Genomic DNA, 27,678 nt, shown 5'->3' on the forward strand with positions numbered 1-27,678 from the left:
TCTGGGACAAACATCTTATGCTGAGAGGTGAAACTGTTACCAGGGGAAAAGTGACACAAAAAAGTGACACATTCAAGCACACACACACACACACACATACACATGTGCACACCAACACTCAGCACACACACATACACACCCATCCACCCAGAAGTACCCAAAGAGCCGTACCTGTGAAGTGAAGGCTTTGACAGCCTGGCAGAATGGAGCCTCTGACCAACAGCAGCATTTTCTGTTGTCGTTGAAGACGTCGTCATCCCCGTCATCTGTCAACACACAGCAACACCATGAAAACAGAGACATCACTCCAGCGTTCAGTGAAAAAAATCTTCAGTGACTAACAGCCGACTGAACGACTGTCTCAGATCCTTTCCTGCCTGTTACTGTTGACCACAGAGTACTGATTCTGAGAACGGTAAGCACTGACATGATCTGACCCTTCGTTCGGCTGACCTACAAAAGTGTCATGACACCCCACCCTTTCACTTGTTGGAAGACAGTCCTGCTTACTCAACACGACCCCACACTGCACACAGTTGAACCATACACCTTTCGTGCTTACTTACTCAAAAGGATCCAAAACAATACAATGTCATGACAGGGTGCAATAGCCGAGGGGTTAAAGTTTGGATTTTCAATCTGAGGGTCCTGAGTTTGATCTTGCTAACGGCACCTAGTAGATAAAGGGTGGAGATTTTTCGATCTCCAAAGTCAAAATATATATGCAGATCTATTAGTGCCTGAACCCCCTATGTGTGTATATGAAGATCAGATATGCACATTAAAGATCCAGAAATCCATGTCAGCATTTGGTGGGTTATGGAAACAACAATATACCCAGCATGCACACCCTCGAAAACAGAGTATGGCTGCCTATATGGGGAGGGGATTGGGGTTGGGGGTGGGGGTAGGGGGGTAGGGTAAATGAACAAAATGGTCATACGTGTAAAATGTTACATGTTTGTATGAGTGTGCATGTGTACATGACTGAAACCTGATTGAATGACACAGGAAACGAATGATGTGCACCCAAACGGCAGCTATCAGTCAGATCTACCCAGGTGGGCAGCCTGTTGTGCAAACGACTCCGTGTTTGTAAAGCGCTTAGAGCTTGATCTCCAACTGAGGACAGGCGTTATATAAGTATTATATCATCATCATCATGACCTCACATTTGTGCTTGCTTACTCCAGAGGAGGAGGATGACATGGATACTGTCGACTGGTGTGAAAGCGCCTTGATTTGTCTCTACACAAGATACGCAATAGCCGAGTGGTTAAAGCGCTGGACTGTCAATCTCAGGGTCCCGGGTTCGAATCACGGTGACGGCGCCTGGTGGGTAAAGGGTGGAGATTTTTATGATCTCCCAGGTCAACATATGTGCAGACCTGCTAGTGCCTGAACCCCCTTCGTGTGTAAACGCATGCAGAAGATCAAATACGCATGTTAAAGATCCTGTAATCCATGTCAGCGTTCGGTGGGTTATGGAAACAAAAACATACCCAGCATGCACACCCCCGAAAGCGGAGTATGGCTGTCTACATGGCGGGGTAAAAACGGTCATACACGTAAAAACCCACTCGTGTACATGCGAGTGAACGTGGGAGTTGCAGCCCACGAACGCAGTAGAAGAAGAAGTCTCTACACAAGATTCAGCGCCATATAAATACTGATTACTATCATCATTACGACCTCACCTTTGCGCTCCCTGAAGTCCATGTACTCGGGGAAGCCGTACAGCAGCAGCTGCCCCATGACCTTGGCCTTGAGCATCCTGTGCAGCACCAGCACCACGTCCAAACAGCCCAGCATCACCAGGAACACGTAGAACATGCGGAACGACCTGCCGTCCCCTTCCCCGCCCCCACCAGCCCCGTCCCGCTGTGCCCCGAAACGCAGGCTCTCCAGGGAGGAGTTGCTGTGGGAGAAGGGAGAGAACCAGTGGTTGTGGATGTGGGTGGTGTGCAGGCTGTCGGAGCCCTCGCTGTGCTGCTTGGATCGCTTGGTGGGCTGGGCCTCCGCCTCTATCACTTCCTCGATGTCCGCCAGTCTGGGGAGGTTGGGCAGGGAGAAGGACACATCTGGAAAAAAACAAAGGGGTGCTGGTCACAGCACTGAGAGAGGGGGTTATTATTATTATTATTTTATTTTCTTTTTTTTGCTGCCCCGTCATCTGCACCGTTTCAGTGGCATTACTCCCACGCTGCTCATTTATGATTCCTCCATACACGGCCACACCCAGGTTTGTCCGTCATAGTTCCAGCGTCGGCAGTCCACAGGGAAACATCGACGTTAGGTCGCCAGGAGGCCACACACCAGAGGAGACCCTGCACTTTTTTTCTGTGAACTTAAACAACTTATAAAATCCTCAAACCCCCCAAAAAAACCCCAACAACAACACCCCCCACCCCCCGCATCCGCCCCCTCCAAACAACAACAACAACAACAAACAAACAGCAACAAAAAGAAACCCCAATAAAGAACAAAGCAATAGATTTCATGATGTTGAGTAAAAAGCACATCAAATCACCCAAGAATTTTTCTACATCAATTTTTTTTATATATATGAAACTTCAGGGGATTATCATGAAATGTGCCATTTATTGAACAGAATGTGTGCTAACAGGAGTGTAGCATTTCTGGTGTGTTTTTTTTGTTGGCTCAAATTTCATCATCTGATAATACCTGAAATCATTTAATGGCTGCATTTAGAATCTTTCATTAAACTGTGAGAACAAAACATGTCATTTTGATGAAATCAAGAGCAGCCAGAAATACTTTATGTGCATAAAACATTACGTTTTGATCAAAAGCATGTGCAGCCTTTTTCTCTCATTTGGACACTGGAACATAATCATTTACAAATTTATCTGAAGAGTTTCATTTCAAGACTATTCTGATACTCTTACCAGATGACTTCAGTTCACGCTATTTACCCTCATTTATTCTTTTCCTATCTTTTATGTACTGTGAGAAAGGGCATTCCTGACCCCTGACATTTTGTGTGCCCAACAACATGTATATACATATTATTTTTAGATTTCTCTAAACTTAGAAAAAACAACAACAGAAAGATGTAATTCATTACAACTATATCACATATTACATATTATTTTAGATTTTTCTATGATTAAAAAAACAAACAACAACAAAAACATGTAATTCATTACAACTATATCACTTCTTACATATTACTTTAGATTTCTCTAAACTTAGAAAAAACAACAACAAAAACATGTAATTCGTTACAACTATATCACTTCTTACATATTATTTTAGATTTCTCTAAACTTAGAAAAAACAACAACAAAAACATGTAATTCGTTACAACTATATCACTTCTTAAATATTATTTTAGATTTCTCTAAACTTAGAAAAAACAACAAAAACATGTAATTCGTTACAACTATATCACATATTACATATCATTTCAGATTTTTCTATACTTAGAAAAAACAACAACAAAAAGATGTAATTCATTACAACTATACCACATATTACATATTATTTTAGATTTTTCTATAATTAAAAAAACAAACAACAACAAAAACATGTAATTCGTTACAACTATATCACTTCTTACATATTATTTTAGATTTCTCTAAACTTAGAAAAAACAACAACAAAAACATGTAATTCGTTACAACTATATCACTTCTTACATATTATTTTAGATTTCTCTAAACTTAGAAAAAACAACAACAAAAACATGTAGTTCATTACAACTATATCACATATTACATATCATTTCAGATTTTTCTATACTTAGAAAAAACAACAACAAAAAGATGTAATTCATTACAACTATACCACATATTACATATTATTTTAGATTTTTCTATAATTAAAAAAACAAACAACAACAAAAACATGTAATTCGTTACAACTATATCACTTCTTACATATTATTTTAGATTTCTCTAAACTTAGAAAAAACAACAACAAAAACATGTAGTTCATTACAACTATATCACATATTACATATCATTTCAGATTTTTCTATACGTAGAAAAAACAACAACAGAAACATGTAATTCATTACAGCTATATCGCATCTTACATATAATTTAAGATTTTTCTATACTTGGAAAAACAACAACAACAACAAAAACATATAATTAATTAAAACAAAATCACACACTACACAGACCTACAAGTGTTGTCAAGTCTTGGTAACACCTCTCTGTTTCAGTTTCAAGGCTGTGCAAAAGCATGTGGAATATCTGATATATAAAAAAAAAAAAATTAAAAAAAGAGAAAGAAGGAAAAACAGATGTCCAGCTACACATAAACCCAGTGCACTGCTCAAGCCCTGACACCCTGCCAAGTGGAGTGATGGCGTAGAGGTAACGACGTCCGCCTAGGAAGCGAGAGAATCTGAGCACGCTGGTTCGAATCACGGCTCAGCAGCCGATATTTTCTCCCCATCCACTATACCCTGAGTGGTGGTCTGGACGCTAGTCATTCAGATGAGACGATAAACCTAGGTCACATGTGCAGCATGCACTTAGCGCACATATAAGAACCCACGGCAACAAAAGGGTTGTTCCTGGCAAAATTCTGTAGAAAAATCCACTTCGGTAGGAAAAACAAATAAAACTGCACGCAGGAAAAAATACAAAAAAAATGGGTGGCGCTGTAGTATAGCGACGCGCTCTCCCTTGGGAGAGCAGCCCGAATTTCACACAGAGATATCTGTTGTGATAAAAAGAAAAGACATACAAATACAAAAAAGAAAAAAGAAAAAAAACAAAAAAAAACCCAGATGCCTGACCTGTGCCAAAACCCACCCCCCTGGCCATGCCTTGAGAGCCTACCCCAAAGTGTGCGAAAATCATGAACAACAACCCTCCCCCCCCCCCCCACCCTCCACGCACCCCCTGTCACTGACCGACAATGAGTTTGCTGAGGTCGTCCTGCAGGTTGGCCCACTGGAGGAAGGGCTTGGAGTCCACGTTGTTGATGTGCTTCCTGGTGGTGGTGACCACGCCGTGCAGGAAGCGCGCCCCGGCCAGCCAGGTGTTGTTCTGCACGCTGTGGTGGGCCTGCTGGATGTTGTGGTTCAGCTCCAGCAGCATGGTGCGCACCGCCTGGTTGTACTTGTCACTGGGGGACCACAGCAGTCAGGGTGGATAGTTACGCCTCACAGAGGACCCAGTTTTGGATGGGTCACCAGACCTCAAAAAGGACCAATTTTGGATGGGTCATTATACCTCAAAGATGACCAGTTTCAATGGGTCATAGACCTCAAAGAGGACCAATTTAGGATGGGTCATAGACCTTACAGAGGGCATTATACTTCACAAAAGACCAATTTTGGACAGGTCATTTTGCCTCAAAGACGACCAATTTCAGTGGGTCATAGGCCTCACAGAGGACCAATTTTGAATGGGTCATTATACCTCACAGAGGACCAGTTTTGAATGGGTCATTATACCTCACAGAGGACAAATTTTGGATATGCCATTATACCTCACAGAGGACCAGTTTTGATTGTGTCATTGTACCTCACAGAGGATCGATTTTGGATGCGTCATTATACCTCACAAAGGACCAGTTTTGAATGGGATCATTATACCTCACTGAGGGAGAAACAGTACCTGAAGGAGAGGAACAGTACCTGAAGGAGGAACAGTACCTGAAGGAGAGTACCTGACGGAGATGTGAGGAACAGTACCTGAAAAAGAGGACAGGAACAGTACCTGAAGGTGAGGAACAGTACCTGAAGGAGAGGACAGGAACAGTACCTGAAGGAGAGGACAGGAACAGTACCTGAAGGAGGAACAGTACCTGAAGGAGAGGACAGGAACAGTACCTGAAGGAGAGGTGAGGAACAGTACCTGAAAGAGAGGACAGGAACAGTACCTGAAGGAGAGGACAGGAACAGTACCTGAAGGAGAGGACAGGAACAGTACCTGAAGGAGAGGAACAGTACCTGAAGGAGAGGAGAGGAACAGTACCTGAAGGAGAGGAGGTCCTGTGACAGCTGTTGCATGGAGCGGTGACGGTGCTCCTCCAGAAGCAGCTCCAGTTTGTGTTTCTGGAACACGTCTTCCGTTTCCGCCACCACCCTCTTGTGGATCTGCACCACACACACACACACATATATATATCTACACACACACATATATATATATATATATATAATTTTTTATATCTACACAGACACACATATATATATAAATATAAATATCTACACAGACACACATATATATATATAAATATCTACACAGACACACATGCACACACACACACACACATGCACGCGCTAACACACACACACACACACAGACGCACACATGTACACACACACACACACACAGACAATACAAAGTGTATTAGTGAGTGAGTGTGTGTGTCACATACTAAAACACTATGGCCACACAAATGTATATATATATGTACATGGATATGTCTCTCTCTCTCTCTCTCTAAATACACACACACACACACACACACACACACACACACACAGGCACATGCATATACATACAGACACACACAATGCGTATGAGTGATCGAGTGTGTATGCGTGCTTTTGTGTGTGTGTGTGTGTGTGTGTGTGTGTGCGTGCGTGCACGCGCACATGCGTGCACATGTGCGTTCATACGTGCGCCGCATGTGAGCACGTGCCTGCCTGTGACCGTGTGTACCTTCTTCATGTCGGAAACCAGCCGCTGCATGTCTTGCTGGCAGAGGGTGCGCATGGAGTCCATGTGTCGGTCCTGTCGCGACATCTCCTGCTGCAGGTAAGAGTGCATGGCCGACAGCTCCAGCTGGTGTGTGGCCGACGTTGTCGATGACGGTTCCTGGTGCTGCCAGATGAAGGACACTCGGGGACTGCAACATTGGGGACACTCGGCTTGTATCACAGACTGACATAAGTTTACATTTGTGGGCCAACAGCAAAGTGAGAGCTAGTACTATCAATGGTTTCTCCAGTCAATGGGGAAACCATTTCCAGCTTAGTCTTTTTGTGAAGGACTATGACTCTCAAACTAGGAGGCAAAATTGCACTGGTTCCTAGTGCTGCAGCCTTGGGGGCAAGTTGGCCTTTGGGAACCATCCCAACGCCGACTGTCCTAAAAACCCTCTTGGCCGAGAGAGTGGGGATGAACTTGGGCAAGACACTCTCCACTATAATAAAATTCTAGCCCAAATAGTCGGAACAGCAGTTGCCTCCTCTGCTGTTCTGATGGTCATAGTCGGACACGACTAACTATCATATATATATGACTGGTGGTGGTGGTGGTGGTGGTGGTGATGATAGTAATAATGAATTAAAAATCTGCAGCTTGGGGACTGCAACACAGAGGAATGGTGGTGGAGGTGGAGGTGGTATTTGTATTTCTTTTCATCACAACAGATTTCTCTGTGTGAAATTCGGGCTGCTCTCCCCAGGGAGAGCGCATCGTTACACTACAGTGCCACACATTTTTTTTACTGTATTTTTTCCTGCGTGCAGTTTTATTTGTTTTTCCTATCGAAGTGGATTTTTCTCCAGAATTTTACCAGGAACAACCCTTTTGTTGCCGTGGGTTCTTTTACGTGCGCTACGTGCATGCTGCACACTGGACCTCGGTTTATCGTTTCATCTGAATGACTAGCGCCCAGACCACCACTCAAGGTCTAGTGGAGGGGGAGAAAATATCGGCGGCTGAGCCGTGATTCGAACCAGCGCGCTCAGATTCTCTCGCTTCCTAGGCGGACACGTTACCTCTAGGCCATCACTCCACATGGTGTTGGTGGTGGTGGTGGGTGGTTGTGACGGTGGAGGTGGTGGTGATAATGGTGATGGTAACAATGATGGTGATAACAAATTAAAACTGCAGCATGGGGACTGCAACAGCTGCCTCCTACCCAGAGCTGAGTGAGCTGTGGACTCGAGCAGAAAGACTGGGACCACACAGTCGTGGGTCATCCACTTCATGAATGCATCCTTTGGAAGTGTTGCTGAAAGTTCCTGACCAGCGCTGCAGCTGTCTATATCTGACAGCCTGGACATACTATGAAAGCAGAAGTACAGCCTTGTACAGTCGTCCAAAATCTGAAATGGACCCCATCGCAACATCGTCATCATCCCCATCATCATTCATTCATCTTTTTTTTAATGTATTTATCTATTATTTTATTTAATTTATTTATTTATTTATTTTTTCTCAAGGCCTGACTAAGCGTGTTGGGTTACGCTGCTGGTCAGGCATCTGCTTGGCAGATGTGGTGTAGCGTATATGGATTTGTCCGAACGCAGTGACGCCTCCTTGAGCTACTGAAACTGAAACTGAATGAAGAAAATAAACAAACAAAAAAAAAGTTCCAAATTTTGGGGCACAAAAAAACGAGAAAAAAACAACAACCCCCCCCCCCCCACCAAAACAACAACAAGCAGATAAAATGATCAGTCACTGCCCACCTGTTGACAGCGATGACGATGAGGAAGAAGACAGAGGCGGTGGCGATGACGCTGTAGACGAACTGGAAGACGACATAGATGACCATGAAGAGGGCGTGGTGGCAGCGCAGTATGGGGGGCTCCGGGGCAGGCACACCTGTCACACCACACACAGCCAGGTGACGCACAGGTGACACACACTGCTCCTTCAGGTCTGAAAGACTGGGGGAGAGGGAGAGACAGAGGGGGAGAAAGAGAGAGAGAGAGAGAGTGGGAGAGGGAGACAGAGAGACAGGGAGAGGGAGAGAGAGGGACACAGGCAGACAGACAGACAAAGACACAGAGGTAGAAGAAGACACAGAGAGAGAGCGAGCGAGAAACAGAAACAAAGAGAGACGGAGAGCAAGAGGGAGGGAGGGAGGGGGAAGACGGAGAGATAGACAGAGAGAGACAGAGACAGACAGCAAGAGGGAGGGAGGAAGGGGGAAGAGAGAGAGATAGACAGAGAGAGACAGAGACAGCAAGAGGGAGGGAGGAAGGGGGAAGAGAGAGAGATAGACAGAGAGAGACAGAGACAGACAGCAAGAGGGAGGGAGGGAGGGGGAAGAGAGAGAGATAGACAGAGAGAGACAGAGACAGACAGCAAGAGGGAGGGAGGCAGGGGGAAGAGAGAGAGATAGACAGAGAGAGACAGAGACAGACAGCAAGAGGGAGGGAGGGAGGGGGAAGAGAGAGAGATAGACAGAGAGAGACAGAGACAGACAGCAAGAGGGAGGGAGGGAGGGGGAAGACAGAGAGATAGACAGAGAGAGACAGAGACAGACAGCAAGAGGGAGGGAGGAGGGGGAAGACAGAGAGATAGACAGAGAGAGACAGAGACAGCAAGAGGGAGGGAGGGAGGGGGAAGACAGAGAGACAGACAGAGAGAGACAGAGACAGACAGCAAGAGGGAGGGAGGGAGGGGAAAGACAGAGAGATAGACAGAGAGAGACAGAGACAGACAGCAAGAGGGAGGGAGAGGGGTAAGACAGAGAGATAGACAGAGAGAGACAGAGACAGACAGCAAGAGGGAGGGAGGAGGGGGAAGACAGAGAGATAGACAGAGAGAGACAGAGACAGACAGCAAGAGGGAGGGAGGGAGGGGGAAGAGAGAGAGATAGACAGAGAGAGACAGAGACAGACAGCAAGAGGGAGGGAGGAAGGGGGAAGAGAGAGAGATAGACAGAGAGAGACAGAGACAGCAAGCGGGAGGGAGGAGGGGGGAAGAGAGAGAGATAGACAGAGAGAGACAGAGACAGACAGCAAGAGGGAGGGAGGAGGGGGAAGAGAGAGAGGGGGAGAGAGACAGAGATAGAGACAGAGAGAGATACTGCCTGGCTGCAACTGACATACACTATCTGGCTGCAACTGACATACAATACCTGGCTACAGCTGATACATATTACCTGGCTACAACTGATACATTGCCTGGCCACAACTGATATATATTACATGGCTATAACATGTATTTCCTGGCTACAACTGACAAAATATATAACACCTGGCTACAAATGATATATATTACATGGCTACAACTGACATATTACCTGGCTACAAATGATATGTATTATGTGGCTACAACAGATATATTACCTGGCTACAACTGACATAATATACAATACCTGGCTACAACTGATATATATTACCTGACTACAACTGATACATCACCTAGCTACAACTGACACAATATATAATACCTGGCTACAACTGATATATATTACATGGCTACAACAGATATTTTTCATGGCTATAACTGACATATATTACCTGGGTGCAACTGACATAATATATGATACCTGGCTACAACTGATATATATTACCTGGCTACAACTGATACATTACCTGGCTACAAATGATATGTATTATGTGGCTACAACAGATATATTACCTGGCTACAACTGACACACATTACGTGGCTACAACAGATATATTACCTGGCTACAACTGACATATATTACCTGCCTGCGACTGATAGATGTTAGATGTTGAATCACCACAATGTCACCTGGCTGCAACTAAAATCTCTTAGATCACCTTGCTGAACTGACATACTGTATCACCTTGAATCAATTGATGTCATTTTTTTTTATCACCTGGCTGCAATGGATACATTCCTTCACCTGGCTGTGAAGGAGGCCATGAACAGTACACCTATTGCCCACCCGACTGCAAACAGCACTACCTTTTGCAGGCCTATAGCCCACCTGGCCACAACCAGCACCACCTTTTTTGCACACCACACCAACTGCCCATCTGGCCACAAACAGCACCACCTTTTGCAAACCTATAGCCCACCTGACAGCAAACAGCACCACCTTTTGCACACCTGGCCACAAACAGCACCACCTTTTGCAAACCTATTGCCCACCTGACTGCAAACAGCACCACCTTTTGCAAACCTATAGCCCACCTGGCCACAACCAGCACCACCTTTTTTGCACACCAACTGCCCACCTGGCCACAAACAGCACCACCTTTTGCACACCTATAGCCCACCTGACAGCAAACAGCACCACCTTTTGCACACCTATTGCCCACCTGGCCACAAACAGCACCACCTTTTGCACACCTATGGCCCACCTGACTGCAAACAGCACCACCTTTTGCACACCTATTGCCCACCTGACTGCAAACAGCACCACCTTTTGCAAACCTATAGCCCACCTGACAGCAAACAGCACCACCTTTTGCACACCTATTGCCCACCTGACTGCAAACAGCACCACCTTTTGCACACCTATAACCCACCTGGCCACAAACAGCACCACCTTTTGCACACCTATTGCCCACCTGGCCACAAACAGCACCACCTTTTGCACACCTATGGCCCACCTGACTGCAAACAGCACCACCTTTTGCACACCTATTGCCCACCTGACTGCAAACAGCACCACCTTTTTTGCACACCTATTGCCCATCTGACCGCAAACAGCACCACCTTTTGCACACCTATTGCCCACCTGGCCACAAACAGCACCACCTTTTGCACACCTATCACCCACCTGGCCACAAACAGCACCACTTACACACACCTATCACCCACCTGGCCACAAACAGCACCACTTACACACACCTATCACCCACCTGGCTGCACGATGAGGCCAATCACCAGGAGACAGAGCATCAGGAATGTGGCTCCACCCACAGACACCATATAAGGAATGGAGAAGATGAACCCTTGAGGGAGGGTGACCTTCTTTGCCGCTTTCTCTTGTTTGATGGACGCTGGCGTCACTGTAGGGGACACTGCAAACAGCAGCAACAACAATAATAATAACACTAATACTAATAATAAACAATGGGCATCAATAATGCACTCCACCTTTATGGCGCAGGGATTAAGACTGCTAAAACTGAACATCACTAATATGGGAAAACGATCATATTATCCCTCTCTCTTGCCAACTTCATTGGTTGCCTATCCAGTATAGAATTCAGTACAAAAAAATTGGCATTCTGACTTGTATCGCTACTTTGACGGATCTCTTCCATTTTACTTGCCTTCTGGACTTAGTATTCACACCCCTTCCTTTTTTCTCTCAGATCTTCTGGAGAAAAGCTGCTTTCAAAATTTTGTCAAAAGGCCTTTCAGTATCAAGCACCATCTATTAAGAATTCTCTGCCTCTGGATGTCCATCATTCAGTAGCTCGGTCCTCTTTTCATCACAAATGTAAAAACCTACTTGTTCAAAATGGCCTTTGAATGCCATGAAGCACTGTCTTCAGTTTGTTTGGGTGCCTCCTCCCACTCCCATGTTTTCCCCTTCTCTGTGTGAGTGTGTGTGTGTGTGTGTGTGTGTGTGTGTGTGTGTGTGTGTGTGTGTGTGTGTGTGTGTGTGTGTGTGTGTGTGTGTGTGTGTGTGTGTGTGTGTGTGTGTGTGTGTTTTTACCCCTTCTGTTGAAGTCTTCATGTAGTCTGTGTGCTTGTGGGAGAGTGTGAGTGTTTACTGTGTTTGTATTTGCATAGGTGTGTGCGTGAGTGTACGTACGTACGTGTGTGTGTGTGTGTGTGTGTGTGTGTGTGTGTGTGTGTGTGTGTGTGTGTGTGTGTGTGTGTGTGTGTGCGCGCGCGTGCGCACGCATATGCATGCATGTGTAGGGAATATTTTGCACTCTTTTGATGTGATTTTTCATATTTGCTATTTGTAGTATTGTGTTGGTGCTTATAGATTTGTCTTTCTTTTCTTATCTCTTGTATGTGTTTGTGTGCTGCTGTATGCTATTACGCACTACTGCGTATATACTGTTCCGTGTGAGGCACTTAGAGCCCATAATAGGGAGATCTGTGCCATGTAAATACTATAATATGTTATCATTATTTCTAAAACAAATGGTTACAAAAACTAACAAAACTGGGCACTGTAATCAAGACTTACATGGAAGACAAAGGGGATGTGTCAATGTCAAAGCAAGCACACACACACACACACACACACACACTATACTACACACACACACATATACACACACACAACCCCCCCACTCCCACACACTTCTCCATTCTAAAGTTCTATTTCTGGTCACTTTTGTAAACGTATAGACAGTACACGTTCCCATATACATAAACACATACACTGCACACTTCTTGTTTTTCCTCAACCGTCTAAAATCACTTCATTGAACAGACGAATTAATCACCCCCCAACCACCCACACACACATACACATATAAATCGAACAGGGAAGATATAAAAATACACCGAAAGAACAAAGACTGTGTGATACTTGTAACAGTTTAGAAGATGAGATTCACCTTTTAGACAATTGTGTAAAGTACAATACTTACAGACACAGATTCCTAATCGATATATGTCGTCCAAATGCAAAGCCTAGTGAATTGATCCTTCTAACAGAAATACAGCCAAGGCTGGCGAAATTTGTTCATGAATGTTTCTCTTCTTAATATGCTCATGTTTATGTTTCATTGTGTCTTATAAACTTTAAGGTTTTATGACAATAAAAAGTATTCTATTCTATTCTATTCATATATTAGCCCCTCTCTCTCTCTCTCTCTCTCACACACACACACACACAAATTCCCGCAGTCAACTCACTGGGAGGTGGGGGGGGCTTCCTGTCGGTCTCAGCCACCAGGTCAGGGGCGGCAGGTCGGTGCAGACGAAGGTGATGCACCTGCTGGGCATCGGCCACACTGGCCACCACCTGCCGGTCCTGGCCCAGGGCGTCCCCAGAGGGCAGGTAGAAACGCAGGTGGAAGGTGCGCGGACAGGTGACGGCCATGTCTGCCGAGAAGAGCGGGGTGCTGCGGTAGGTGGGGTCTGACAGCACCACCTTCAGGTACCCTGGGTACAGCAAGACATTGCTTTTGTTATTTAAGAAATCATTTTAAAGTAGAAGGAAGGCCACCGTGAACTGGGAAGACCCTGGGGTCTCCTTTTTCTTCTTACAACCTTCAGGTACGCTGGGTACAGCAAGGCATTGTTTGTGTTTAGTTTGGGGTGTCCTTTTTCTTCTTACAACCTTCAGGTACCCTGGGTACAGCAAGGCATTGTTTGTGTTTAGTTTGGGGTCTCCTTTTCTTCTTACAACCTTCAGGTACCCTGGGTACAGCAAGGCATTGTTTGTGTTTAGTTTGGGGTGTCCTTTTTCTTCTTACAACCTTCAGGTACCCTGGGTACAGCAAGGCATTGTTTGTGTTTAGTTTGGGGTGTCCTTTTTCTTCTTACAACCTTCAGGTACCCTGGGTACAGCAAGACATTGTTTTTGTTTAGTTTGGGGTGTCCTTTTTCTTCTTACAACCTTCAGGTACCCTGGGTACAGCAAGACATTGTTTGTGTTTAGTTTGGGTCTCCTTTTTCTTCTTACAACCTTCAGGTACCCTGGGTACAGCAAGACATTGTTTGTGTTTAGTTTGGGTCTCCTTTTTCTTCTTACAACCTTCAGGTACCCTGGGTACAGCAAGGCACTGTTTGTGTTTAGTTTGGGGTCTTCCTTTTCTTCTTACAACCTTCAGATACCCTGGGTACAGCAAGAAATTGTTTTTGTCTAGTTTTGTTTGGGGCCTCTTTGTTTTCTTTTCATTTTACAAGTTCATCTGATGGACATGCCCCAGTCTCCACGATGAAGGCAGCTGTATGCTGTAGGTGCACCACACAACCATAAAGCTTCCGTGTCACTGGAGTTGGGTCAGGCCAGTTCTTTCTGAGTGCCTCAAGGAGGGGGCAGGTCTGCAGCAGGAGTTCTGTTGTCTGGCTGTGGTCTCCTATTTAAAAAAAAATCGTTTTTCTCTTCTTTTTTTTTCTTTCTCCTTTTGCTTGCTTGCTTGCCATATTCCACGCATCCTCAGTAGCATTATTCTTATGTCAACTCACTGCAGACTCCCACACCTCCCCTCCCCCACCTATACCCCTAAGTTGTTTTGGTGAATCCCAATGCCAGAGATCCAGGGGCAACTTCTGATTTAAGTGTAATATTAACTGCTCAGTGGCAAGTCACACTGAGTGAACTTCTCTTCTGAGAAGCAGAGTGGAGAGTATCTCTATGTCTCTTAAATGACAGTCCACAGAAGTCTGCTGACACAGGAGATGATGGCATTAACTTTCCACACACGGGAGTGTGTGTGTGTGTGTGTGTGTGTGTGTGTGTGTGTGTGTGTACTCTTGTGAGCTTTACATCCCACTGACATTTCATCATAAAACACCTTGCGAAGTTTCAACAGCCCAGTACAGAAACGTTCTAAAAAAAAAGGGAAAAAAATCACGCTACAAGCACTACGAATCGAACATCACTCACCTGGACACTCCCTCACGCTACAAGCACTACGAATCGAACATCACTCACCTGGACACTCCTTCACGCCGCCCATCACCTCCACAGTCCAGTGCGTGTCGTTCTGCGTCATCCGCCCCGTCAGGGACCCGGGGGTCAGTCTGGCGGAGGGGAAGATCCTCTGGAGGAAGGAGCGGCGGTCGGCGGTGATGCGCACGATGGGGGGCCGGTGGAGGCGGGTGACGACGAAGGGGGTGGAGTTGTTCCTGAAGGCCGCCGCCATCAGTTCGTGGTCAGGGCTGTAGGGGCTTTGATGCTCCCCGGCGATCAGCGACTCCTTCAGGATGTCGTTTTCACACTTCTGCGGGTCTGGAAAAGTACGGCGCGGATAACGTGCAATCATGTGTTGCAGTTAAGTTTCAGTTTGTGTGTGTGTGTGTGTGTGTGTGTGTGTGTGTGTGTGTGTGTGTGTGTGTGTGTGTGTGTGTGTGTGTGTGTGTGTGTGTGTGTGTGTGTGTGTGTGTGTGTGTGTGTGCGTGTGTGTGTGTGTGTGTGTGTGTGTGTGTGTGTGTGTGTGTGTGTGTGTGTGTGTGTGTGTGTGTGTGTGTGTGTGTGTGTGTGTGTGTGTGTGTGTGTTCTTTCGTGGCTTGGTTTATTTGTTTGCCAGTTTTCGCACTTCTGCCAGTGCTGGAAAAGTACGGCGCGGATACCGAACATGCATGTTGTAGTCATGGGTTTTTGTTTCAAGCTTTTGTGTGTTGTTTTAAGACTTGGGTTATTATCCGTTTGTCGTTTTCACACTTCTGCCAGTCTGGAAAAGTGTGGCACAGATACCATGCTTGCATGTGCTGCAGTTACGGTTTCTGTTTCAGCTTTTATGTGTTGTTTTGTGGCTTGCTTTTTGAAAAAAATATCACATCCATCTATTCATTCATTCATGCATTTATTCATTTATTAATGTATGTATGTATGTATGTATGTATGTATCTACCTATCTATTCATTCATTTATCAATCTATTTATGTATTTATGTATCTATCTATTCACTTATTGTTTTTAATGTTGCCTTTAATCTTTATTTCTTTATATCCTTCCTATGCCGAGCCTTAGACACATATGATTCACGATCACTGCCCCAATGGCCGTGAAAGATAATCACACTTTAGCCTTTTAACTTTGATGACATTAACGATTCTTTCAGGTGATTTTTCAGGCAGAAACAGACAGGCAAAGCTTGCTGATCGCACCTGAATGTTGGAGAGAAAAAAACATACAATAAAAGAGGGGAAAAGTTGAGGAAATATTTCAAGGTACCAGGTAAGGCATCAGCAACGAAATCGCTCAAAGAGACGTGCCCAAAATTCACCTGCCCGATTGACGCAGACACCCAGTGGTTTGACGGCCTCAAAGAGATGTGCCCCAACTCACCTGCCCAAATGACGCGGACACCCAGCGGTTTGACGGGCTCAAAGAGACGTGCCCAAAACTCACCTGCCCGATTGACGCAGACACCCAGCGGTTTGACAGGCTCAAAGAGATGTGCCCAAAACTCACCTGCCCGATTGACGCGGACACCCAGAGGTTTGACGGGCTCAAAGAGACGTGCCCAAAACTCACCTGCCCGATTGACGCGGACACCGAAAGGTTTGATGGGGTGGATACGGATGGACTCCCCGCTGACGACAGTGGTCTCCACACGGGATCCCTCCTTCACGTACGTGCCAACGTGGAAGTCGCTGGCGTCCGACGAGATTCTGCCCTCCAGGAAGTCAGGTAGGGTTCGAAGCTGTGAGTCGATGAGGATGTTGAGAAGCTTGTCTCTGAAAGCCCAGCAGATGAAATCTGTTATGAGGCGGATGGCTGAGCTGATTCTAACAGCCCTGTGTTATGGATAAACAACGAGGCCTGGAGAACAAAAGGTTAACTCACTCAGTACGGCCAGTCCTCTCTTCTCCTCTACACAGACCCCTCGGATGTCCAGTGGGTGTCTGAATGACCCAACCTTTAGCTTCTGTCGTCAGAATTGTGGTATTCTTTGTCAACATTCACCTCTTCAGTATAAGAGCCTTCCACTTGCAATATTTTGATGGTGGTAAATGGGGTGAAACGCTGTTAACGTCGTCTCTTTCGCCGTTCGTATGGAGAGAGTTAAATTAACAAATAGTAAAGAGAGGTAACTCTCTCCATTCACACAGACAAACCTGGGTGTGACTGTGTATGGGAGCAGTGCCAGTGAACTGGTGCACATGATGGGACAGCAAAAAAAAAAAAAAAAAAAAAAAAAAAAAAAAAAAAAAAAGGGTCGGGGACGGGGGGGGACTGGGGAGGTGGGAGGGAGGATGGGGGGTGGGGAGTCCTGGGGTGTAGGGGGTTAGGTGGGGCGCGGGGGGGCGTGGGAGGGGTACTTACTTGTGCACGACACGTCCGTGTTTCTCCCACTCCTCCCCTCCGTCCACCCTGATGCTTGCTGTGTGGACAGGGTCCTTGTGTTTCTCACTGCGCACTGTGTACTTCATCTCCAGCAGCTTCTGTCGACGCGCAGGTGTGATGTGGCAGAAAAACTTGTTGTTCTTGCTGCTGCTCCAGGTGGGGAACACCGAGAAATCCACCAGGTTGCCGTGGTGACACCTGATCGCAAAGAGAAGTGTTCACCATTGAACGCGCCAGTCCCCGCACGTAAGCATGGACCAGTGTTATTGATGAACACATCGGTCCTACAGTCAACCAGCTGTATCAGTTAACACGTACAAAGGAGTGGAGTGATGGCCTAGAGGTAACGCGCCCCCCTAGGAAGCGAGAAAATCTGAGCGCTCTGGTTCGAATCACGGCTCAGCCGCCGATATTTTCTCCCCCTCCACTAGACCTTGAGTGGTGGTCTGGATGCTAGTTATTCGGATGAGACGATAAACCGTGGTCCAGTGTGCAGCATGCACTTAGCGCACGTAAAAGAACCCACGGCAACAAAAGGGTTGTTCCTGGTAAAATTCTGGAGAAAAATCCACTTCGATAGGAAAAACAAATAAAACTGCACGCAGGAAATGGAGATGCTTGGTGTGGTGGCACACAGTTAAATTCTATACAGTACAAATATAGACAATGCATAAGCCATTCAGCTGATTTGCATACGCTCAGAAGCACACAATCTCAGCTGCATCAAATATCCATGCGTCCGCCATCAGTCTCCATTTCACACTCGTTATGAAAAAAAAAAAGACTAAAAACATGTAAAACGACCTTGTCAAGTTGTCACAAAACTAAATAGACCCCCACCTCAGCGGCATCTTCAGCAATCCCATCACGATTCATCATCTTCAATTTCAGTTTCTGAAGGTAGCGTCACTGTGTTCGGACAAATCCATATATGCTACACCACATCTGCTAGGCGGATGCCTGACCAGCAGCGTAACCCATCGCGCTTAGTCAGGCCTTGAGTGCATGCATATATATTTATGTATCTATCACTTCCTTTGCGTTAGCTGTGCTTGACTATGTGTGTATACATATGTATGTGTACATAACTACATGCATGTATATGAATGTGTATTGTGTGTGCGTGTGTTTATGTAAGTTTGTGCCTGCCTATGTGTGCGTGTGTGTTAGGGTAGCTGTTAGATACACATGTGTGTTAAAATGTATGTATACAGAGTGTGTGTGTGCGTGTGCGTGTGCGTGTGTGTGTGTGGGGTCACATTTTGGTGTGTGTATTTAACATAGATGTAATGTTTTATGTTAAAGCGTTTTTGTAAAGCACCTAGAGCAGATTTCTGGATAGTGTGCTATATAAGTATCCATTATTATTATTATTACTATCAGAGTGGAATTTTCCCACACATTTTTGCCAAAGGACAACACTCTCATTGGTTCTTTTTCAGTTCGCCAAGTGCGTGCTGCACACGGGACCTTGGTTCATCGTCTCTTCTGATTGACTAGAAACTCAGTTCGATTTTCCAGTCAAACGTGGTCGAAAGGGTGAGAGCTGGACTCAAACCCTACACCCTCACCGACACTGTAATGGCAGATGAGCATCTTAACCATTCTGCCACCTCCCTCCTTCCTTCCTCCATCATCATAAAAAAAAAATAGAAAAAAAAGGTCGCAAAGTCTGTGGGGGGAGGCACCACAAAACAATAACAAACAAGAACAAGAGAGGCAAGGCCTTCAAGACTCACTTGTGATACACTTAAAAAAAACAATCCAAGCTTTTTATGTATTGAGTATAATTTCAAAATGTAATGTTTAAGATGAGAAAGATCAGTTTAAAGCAAATTAAGTCCCCTAGCATTAATTACAGAGTAATTTCCCTTGTTTACTATCTGCACCAAAACGTTTGCAAAATGAATAAAAATTCCATGCTAAGCAAAAGAAGTTCCTGTTTGAACAAAAAATGATAATAATGACTCCTCTTGTTGTTGTGTCAGAATAAGAGGTCAAAGTGCCAAGTTTTAGAGAATACAAAAAGTATAAATATAACAGTAAATGCAGTTTGCATATAATTAGGCTTTAAAAAAAAATTTGTGCCCATCCCAGTGGTGCAATATTGTTTTAAACAAGATGACTGGAAAGAACTGAATTTTTCCCATTTTTATGCCTAATTTGGTGTCAACTGACAAAGTATTTGCAGAGAAAATGTCAATGTTAAAGCTTACCACGGACACACAGACACACACACACAGACAACCGAACACCGGGTTAAAACATTGACTCACTTTGTTCACACAAGTGAGTCAAAAAAAAGGTCGCAAATTCAGGGGCCGGGGAGGGGGAGGGGGCACCACAAAACAATAATAAACAAGAACAAAACCAACCAACAACAGCAAATCACCAACTACACAAAAACAATCTTACTTCAGCGGCTGGCAGCGACGGCGGTGGTAGCTGCGACAGTCGTTGGTGCAGTTGCTGCGGGCGCAGCAGTTGTAACACACCTGCAGCCGTGGGGACCAACCGTTGTCGTTGCTGTCGCCGACGATGGAGCAGTCGTTGCTGCCGCCGACCATCTGCTGTGCGCACTTCCGCGTGCACTGCTCACACTTCTCACTGTGACTTTCGCACCTGGCAGCACGACAGGTGGATCAGGTGTTGTGAGATATGGTGTGTTTGTGTGTGTGTGTGTGTGTGTGTGTGTGTCTGGGGATGGGGTATGAGGTTTAAGGGGTGATGGGGGGCTTGTGTGTGTGTGGTGGGGGAGGGGGTTGTGTGCGTGTGTTTGTGGGTGGGTGGGTGGGTGGGTGGGGTGTGTGTGTGTGTGTGTGTGTGTGTTTGCATGTGTCTCTGCGCATGTGTTGGTGTGTGTAAATACACAATTGGAAACAGTGTGCAAAAATAAATTTATATCCAGTTTTGTCCTTACATCTGCATTAATACTTCCTAAGCTTTGAATCTGCATGAAACACCCCCCCACCCCCACATTTTTCTTCACTCTTCATGCTATGAAAAATACCCACGTTTTATTCAAATGGTTTGTTGGATGACATATTCAAATCAGTGCATGTAAATATTTTGAAAGCATGTATTTTGTAATAAATTCTCCATAAAAACATATCAAAGTAAAAAAAAAAAAATCTTAAAAGTATGACGCATTTCTTCTGTCTAACTAAACATTAACCAAAACCACCGAGGCAACCGTGTGTTTATTCTGTATTTTCCATGTGTTCTGTGTGGATTGTTCAGGATTAAAGAGGCTATGCCAGTCTTGAATAAAAGCTAATTTGTGAATAAAAGCTAATTCTTCTGTCTTTGTTGCTGTGTGCACATGTCAAATGATCGGTATAAGCACTGGCCCGGCGCTTCCTTTTTGAGGAAGTGTCTGGGTTTGTTCCAATGTACCTTTTATTTTCCTTCTGTGCTAGCTGAATCGGTAGCATAAGCAGCACTGACTTGAAGTTGTGTACCTTGTGAATGGAGAGAGTTACCACTGTTTAGTATTTATTAACCAATCAATGCTCTTTCAGCATGAGGCCTGACATCTCATACCGTTTGGATTTTTCAGCCCAGTGGGTGGATGTTTGGAAAATGTTGGCAGGGATTTCAAACAGCTTGGTGAGAGAGCCAGGTTCCCGACACAGGAAGGAGTTGTCTTTCCTCGCAGCCTCACTGGGGAATGTCCCATGATCCTTGAAAGTATGGCAGGGTTTTATCTCCCCTTGCTCATCCAGCTGGTACGTCACATCCTGTGAAAAGACAGGACAGGCGACACACAGAGGGTTACAATGACATGATGATTGTGACACTAACTTTGATCACAGGTGGGCATATCATCCATGGGCATGTGTATAAAAAAAAAAAAAAAATAAAAAAAAAAAAAAAAAAAGGTTAACAAAATCTGGGAAGAAAAAATTGCTGGTCCATGTAGTGTGATCTAATTTTGTCTTAAGTAGTTAACTGCGGAATTTGGCCAGCATAAAAATTGCAGCAGCCCTAAAAGAAACTACGGCACCAGCGGCAAGTAAAGTAAACCATACCTTCCCCCCCTAGACAGCACCAGCACTCTCTTTGTCTCTGCCTCTCTACCCCTCACAGACTTCCATCCTGAATCTCTTTGTGTGTAGACCTCTGTACTGTATGTAGCCCATAGCTGATTAGAATAAAGAGTCAAAAAGCCCAACAAGCATTCTCTCAGGATGTAACGAACGAACCTTACAACATCTTCTTCTTCTTCTGCGTTCGTGGGCTGCAACTCCCACGTTCACTCGCATGCACACGAGTGGGTTTTTACGTGTATGCCATGTAGGCAGCCATACTCCGCTTTCGGGGGTGTGCATGCTGGGTATGTTCTTGTTTCCATAACCCACCGAACGCTGACATGGATTACAGGATCTTTAACGTGCGTATTTGATCCTCTGCATGCGTTTACACACGAAGGGGGTTCAGGCACTGGCAGGTCTGCACATATGTTGACCTGGGAGATCGGAAAAATCTCCACCCTTTACCCACCAGGCGCCGTCACCGTGATTCGAACCCGGGACCCTCAGATTGACAGTCCAACGCTTTAACCACTCGGCTATTGTGCCCGTCCCTTACAGCATCAACAACATCATCAGTATTACGGTGCAGACAAAGGGCAGCTCATGTGGACAATCATTCATGTCTAAACGTTTGTTAGAAGTAGTTGTTGATGTTTTCATTTCATTCTCTTAAATTGTGTGTGTGTGTGTGTGTTGTGTGTGTGTGTGTGTGTGTGAGTGTGAGTGTGTGTGAGTGTTTGTGTGTGTGTGTGTGTGTGTGTGTGTGTGTGTGTGTGTGTGTGTGTGTGTGTGTGAGTGTGTGTGTGTGTGTGTGAGTGTTTGTGTGTGTGTGTGTGTGTGTGTGTGTGTGTGTGAGTGTGTGTGTGTGTGAGTGTGTGTGTGTGTGTGTGTGTGTGTGTGTGTGTGTGTGTGTGTTGCTGTTGTTGCTGGTTTTTTGTTTTGTTTTTGGTTGTTATGTCCATTCATTTATTTGGTCACTTATTTAATCAGGGTTATTTTTTTCATATTTCTTAAAAAAAAAACCCATTAAATTTTATATAATCATCTACTCATTATGTTACAAAGTTGAAACAACCTTGCAAATTAATTGTCGCTGAAGTACTCTGCAATGGCTTATTGTTTTAATGGTGAACTTCATCTGCAATAATATGTATGAACTGCACAAAATTCTGATAATGATGATGATGATGATGACAATGATGATGATAATGATGATGATGATGATAATGATGACGATGATGATGATGGTGATGATGGTGATAACGAAGATGATGATAATGATGATGATAATGATGATGATGATGATGATGATGGCGATGGTGATGATGATGTTGATGATAATGATGGTGATAATGATAATGATGATGATGGTGATAATGATGATGATAATGATGATGATAATGGTGATGATAATGATGATGTTTAAATATGAGAAATACAACCTCCAATGCAAGAGACAAAAAAAAAAAAAAGGGGGGGGGGGTTGGGGGGGGGGGGGGGAGCAGCTCATCACCTGGTGCTTGGTGTAATGCAGAATGTAGTGGTCCGGCACCGGATGCGGACAGAACCGCTGGACCGTGGGCGAGCGCAGGACGGCGGGGGAGGAGGCCGACACGCTGACGTTCTTGACGTCCAGGGGAACGAAGTGCTGCGCTGCCTCCATCGTCTGGATGCTGATGTCCACGTGAAGGCCTGTGCCTGCCCACACCATCCGCCACACACCTGTCACCTCTAACCGCACTGGAGACAGTGTACTGATTCAACTCTCTCTCTCTTTCCCTCCTTCTCTCTCTCTTCCTCCCTCTCTCTCTCTCTTCCTCCCCCCCTCTCTCTCTCTCCCTCCTTGTCTCTCTCTCTCCCTCCTTCTCTCTCTCTCCCTCCCTCTCTCTCTCCCTCGCCCCCTCTCTCTCTCCCACCCCCCTCTCTCTCTCTCCCTCCCTCCCTCCTTGTCTCTCTCTCTCCCCCCCCTCTCTCTCCCTCCCTCTCCCCCTCTCTCTGCAATTTGTAATTAATTTTTGTAAGTTTTGTCAGCTTGTCAGCATTTCACTTACTCGAGATCGCTGGATCTGTGTGTTAAGCGCGCGAGTGTGTATGTGGGTGTGTACATGCGCACGTGCATGTGTTTGAGGGGGGGGGGGGGAAGGAGAGAGAGAGATAATCAGAGAGAGAGAGAGAAAGAGAGCTTGCAAGTCACATGCGCATTGATATATTGTTCACACTATTTGATTCATTATGTAATATTTTCGTTAGTGGCCCACTCCTTTGCTATGGGCTGGAGGCCTATCAAATAAACCATTGTCTTGTCTTGTCTCCCTCTCTCTCTCTTCCTCCCTCCCTCTCTTTCTCTCCCCCCCCCCTCTCTCTCTCTTTGTGTACAATTTTCATGGTCCTTTCCATAATATGTAATGAACACAATGCTTTGATTTTTTTCCCTTTCGCGTTTGATTTTATATCATATCATTTGCTTTTTTTTCTTTCTTTTTTCAAATACTCATGCTGAACATCCTGTAATCCATGTCAGCTTTCAGCGGGTTATGAAAACAAGAACATACCATGCATGCACACACCTGAAAATGGAGTATGGCTGCCTACATGGTGGAGGGGTAGGGTGGGGGTGGGGTGGGGGGTAAATAAACAAAAAGGTCATACACGTGAAATGCTACATGTTATGTCTGAGCGTGTATATGTGTGTGCCTGAATCCAACTGAATGACACAGGAAACGAATGATGGGTGTTCAATGGCAGCCCTCACTTGGCTCTGCTCAGGTAGGCAGCCTGTTGTGCACATGACCCAATGTTTGTAACACACTTAGAGCTTGGTCTCTGACTAAGGATAGGCAGTATATAACTATCCATATACCGTAATAATAATAATAATAATAATGGTATTTATATAGCGCTGAATCCTGTGCAGAGACAAATCAAAGCGCTTTCGCACCAGTCATTCACACGCATGCATAACTCTAAAACTGGAGAAACTGAAGAGAAGGAAGAGGCAGGGAAGGGAGGCTATTTTGGGAAGAGGTGGGTTTTAAGGCCAGACTTGAAAGAGCTGAGTGTGGAAACTTGACGAAGCGAAAGAGGAAGTTCATTCCAGTTGCAAGGTCCAGAGACAGAGAAAGAACGGCGGCCAACTGTCGGGAGCTTGAATCTGGGTATGCGTAAACAGAGTGGATCCGAAGCTGATCGTAGTGAGCGAGATGGAGTGTAGAGGTGAAGGCAGCCACAGAGATAGGAAGGGGCTGATTTGTGAATACATTTATAACATAGAGTGCTGATCTTGTACTTTATTCGGTGTGAGACAGGGAGCCAGTGGAGATGTTGCAAAAGAGGAGTGATGTGCTCAAATCTTTTCTTTCTGAGGACGAGTCGGGCAGCAGGGTTTTGTATGCACTGAAGGAACTGGATGGATGAAGCAGACAAACCAGACAACAGAGAGTTACAGTGATCAAGGCGAGAGAGAATGAGAGAAACGACAAGTCTAGATGTTGCGTCAACGGACAGATATTTCCGGATGGAACTGATGCGCCGCAACTGACAGTAGCAGGACTGATATGTCTGACTGATAAATTTTTGCATGGACAGTGTGTTGTCAATGACAACGCCGAGGTTCATTCATTCATTCATCGTCCACCACCTGTGTCACCATGCACCACACTGGAGAGTGTGCTGAATCACCTTTCTCATTCTCTCTCTCTATTTCTTTTCTATTCTGCTGCTCCATCATCTTCATTGTTTCAGTGGAAATTTCCCAATACCATTGAAATCAAGAGTCTCCCATGCACTGGCACATCTGGGTTTATCATTACTGTTATTTCCAAGTTTATTACTATCACTGTAATTACTATTATCATAATTATTACCACTGTAATTGCTATCATTATTATATATAATTATATAGCAGCAGCAACAGCAGCAGTAGTAGTAGTAGTAGTAGTAGTAGTAGCAGCAGCAATAGCAACAACAACAACAGCAGCAGCAGCATAAGTAGCAGTAGTCGTAGTAACAGCAACAGCAGAAGTAGCAGCAGCAGCAGCAGCAATAGTAGTAGAAGTAGTAGTAGTAGCAGCAACAGCAGCAGTAGTAGTAGCAACAGCAATAGTAGTAGTTGTAGTAGTAGCAGCAGCAACAACAACAGCAGCAGTAGTAGTAGCAGCAACAGCAGCAGTAGTAGTCATAGTAGCAGCAGCAGCAGCAGGAACAGCAACAGCAGTAGAAGTAGTAGTAGCACCAGGAGAAACAACAGCAGTAGAAGTAGTAGCAGCAGCAGTAGTAGTATCAACAACCATCTACCTGAAGATCTAGTCATCAGCCCCATCCACGTGTAATATGCGGCTTCTGTTCAAACGTACGTGTGTGTGTGTGTGTGTGTGTGTGTGTGTGTGTGTGCGTGCATGCATGTGTGTGTGTGTGTGTCTGTGTGTGTGCAGTGCATGCATGTGTTGAGTATGCACAAGTTTTTATATTGATACACACTTGTATGTATCCTAATTTCTACTGTATCTGTGTTTGTGTATGATTTTCGATTTATGTTCGTATCTTGTTATATGCTATCCCTCCCAATATTCCTTGTGACCCCTGTACACTTGGTAATGAAGACATATTCTATTCTATTCTAGCAGCAGCAACAACAACAACAACAGCAGCAGCAGCAGCAGCAGTGGTAAATGAACCGTAACAACACACAACACTCTGCCCACCTCTCTTGAGGGAGTAGCGAGTGTATCCGATGGCCAGGTTGGGGAGGTGTTCCACTGTCACCTCAGAGTCCAGCACTCTGCTGTCCTCCTCCACGATGATGTTGTCTGACGCCTCCATGTCAGGAAGCAACGTTACGTCTGTCACAACAACCGCAACAGACAAACAAAACACCTGTAACCACCCACAAATGTCACACCTGTAACCCAGTAATGTCGCACCTGTTACTGAAAATGTCGCACCTGCTGCAACAACAGCAACAAACAACACCTGTAACCCTAAAAATGGTCACGCATGTAACCCCAAAATGTCACACCTGTTACTGAAAATGTCGCGCCTGTAACAACAACTACTTAAAAAAACCCAAAAACCAACACACACACACACATCAAAGACACAAGTTCAGGCCCCATCAGAGTTGAGGTTGGTTTTATGTGTGTGTGTGTGTGTGTGTGTGTGTGCGTGCCCATGGCCAGTTCCAACCCAGCGCTGAGTGTACTATGGGCTCAAACAGTAAGGCTGGGACCACACAGTCGAGGGTCATCCCTTTCACAGATGCGTCTTTGGGAGTGATGCTCAAATCTCCTGACCGATACTGCAGGTGTCTGCTGTATCTCTTGGGGCCTGGTTGACACTGGGATATCCTGAGAGAGTACAGCCTTGTCAAGTTGTCCTGATCCTAAATGTGCAATATTGCAAATTTCCACATGTCTACAGAGCAGGCAACCCCCCCCCACACACACACACCCCACCCCCAACAACAACAACAAACAAATAAAAAACAACACTGTAAAATCAATTCATTACACACCACTATTTGCAACCATTCAAAAGACATAAATCATTCTAACCTTAACATCACAATCGATATGGATATTATGTGGCCCCCATTTACACGAAACATTTGGGTCTCATGTGGATTGCCAATACATATTTCAATACGCCACATCACTTTTACCAATGTCCGAAACTGAGTCTATAATTTCTGAAACTGTAACAGCTCAGTTCAGTTACTGAAGGAGGCGTCGCTGCATTCCGACAAATCCATATACGCTACACCAAATCTGCTAAGCAGATGGCTGGCCAGCTGACTGTAACCCAATATGTTATAATGATAAACTAACTGTAATGATAATTAACAAATAATGAGGCCAGGAGATGAAATGATTAACAAATAGTAAAGAGTGGTACTATCTGTTAATCATTTCATCTCCTGGCCTCATTATTTGTTAATTTCCAGTTGTAAAACCACAGAGGCAACCATGTGTTTGTTCTGTATTGTCCATGTGTTCTGTGTGGCTTGTTCAGGATTAAAGAAAGGCTATGCCAGTCTTGGATAAAAGCTAATTTATGTTTG

General features: G+C 45.0%; 1 protein-coding gene across 4 annotated transcripts in view; it reads right to left on the bottom strand.

Annotated features, from left to right (window-relative positions):
* Positions 1 to 27,678, bottom strand: part of LOC143289212 (uncharacterized) — a 220,034-nt gene that overhangs the window by 13,202 nt on the left and 179,154 nt on the right. For all 4 annotated transcript variants that reach the window (XM_076598159.1, XM_076598157.1, XM_076598158.1 and 1 more), the window contains 15 exons: positions 26,324 to 26,461; positions 23,137 to 23,321; positions 21,133 to 21,329; positions 20,005 to 20,211; positions 17,569 to 17,787; positions 16,777 to 16,979; positions 15,232 to 15,528; positions 13,485 to 13,733; positions 11,516 to 11,677; positions 8,414 to 8,549; positions 6,654 to 6,840; positions 5,961 to 6,082; positions 4,892 to 5,106; positions 1,698 to 2,081; positions 172 to 266 (listed from right to left, as the gene is read on the bottom strand). In XM_076598159.1, the coding sequence (XP_076454274.1) occupies positions 172 to 266; positions 1,698 to 2,081; positions 4,892 to 5,106; positions 5,961 to 6,082; positions 6,654 to 6,840; positions 8,414 to 8,549; positions 11,516 to 11,677; positions 13,485 to 13,733; positions 15,232 to 15,528; positions 16,777 to 16,979; positions 17,569 to 17,787; positions 20,005 to 20,211; positions 21,133 to 21,329; positions 23,137 to 23,321; positions 26,324 to 26,461 (2,996 nt within the window). The remainder of the gene's footprint in view (positions 1 to 171; positions 267 to 1,697; positions 2,082 to 4,891; positions 5,107 to 5,960; positions 6,083 to 6,653; positions 6,841 to 8,413; positions 8,550 to 11,515; positions 11,678 to 13,484; positions 13,734 to 15,231; positions 15,529 to 16,776; positions 16,980 to 17,568; positions 17,788 to 20,004; positions 20,212 to 21,132; positions 21,330 to 23,136; positions 23,322 to 26,323; positions 26,462 to 27,678) is intronic.

The sequence above is a fragment of the Babylonia areolata genome, chromosome 13, assembly GCF_041734735.1.
Source record: "Babylonia areolata isolate BAREFJ2019XMU chromosome 13, ASM4173473v1, whole genome shotgun sequence".
Lineage (NCBI taxonomy): Eukaryota > Metazoa > Mollusca > Gastropoda > Neogastropoda > Buccinidae > Babylonia > Babylonia areolata.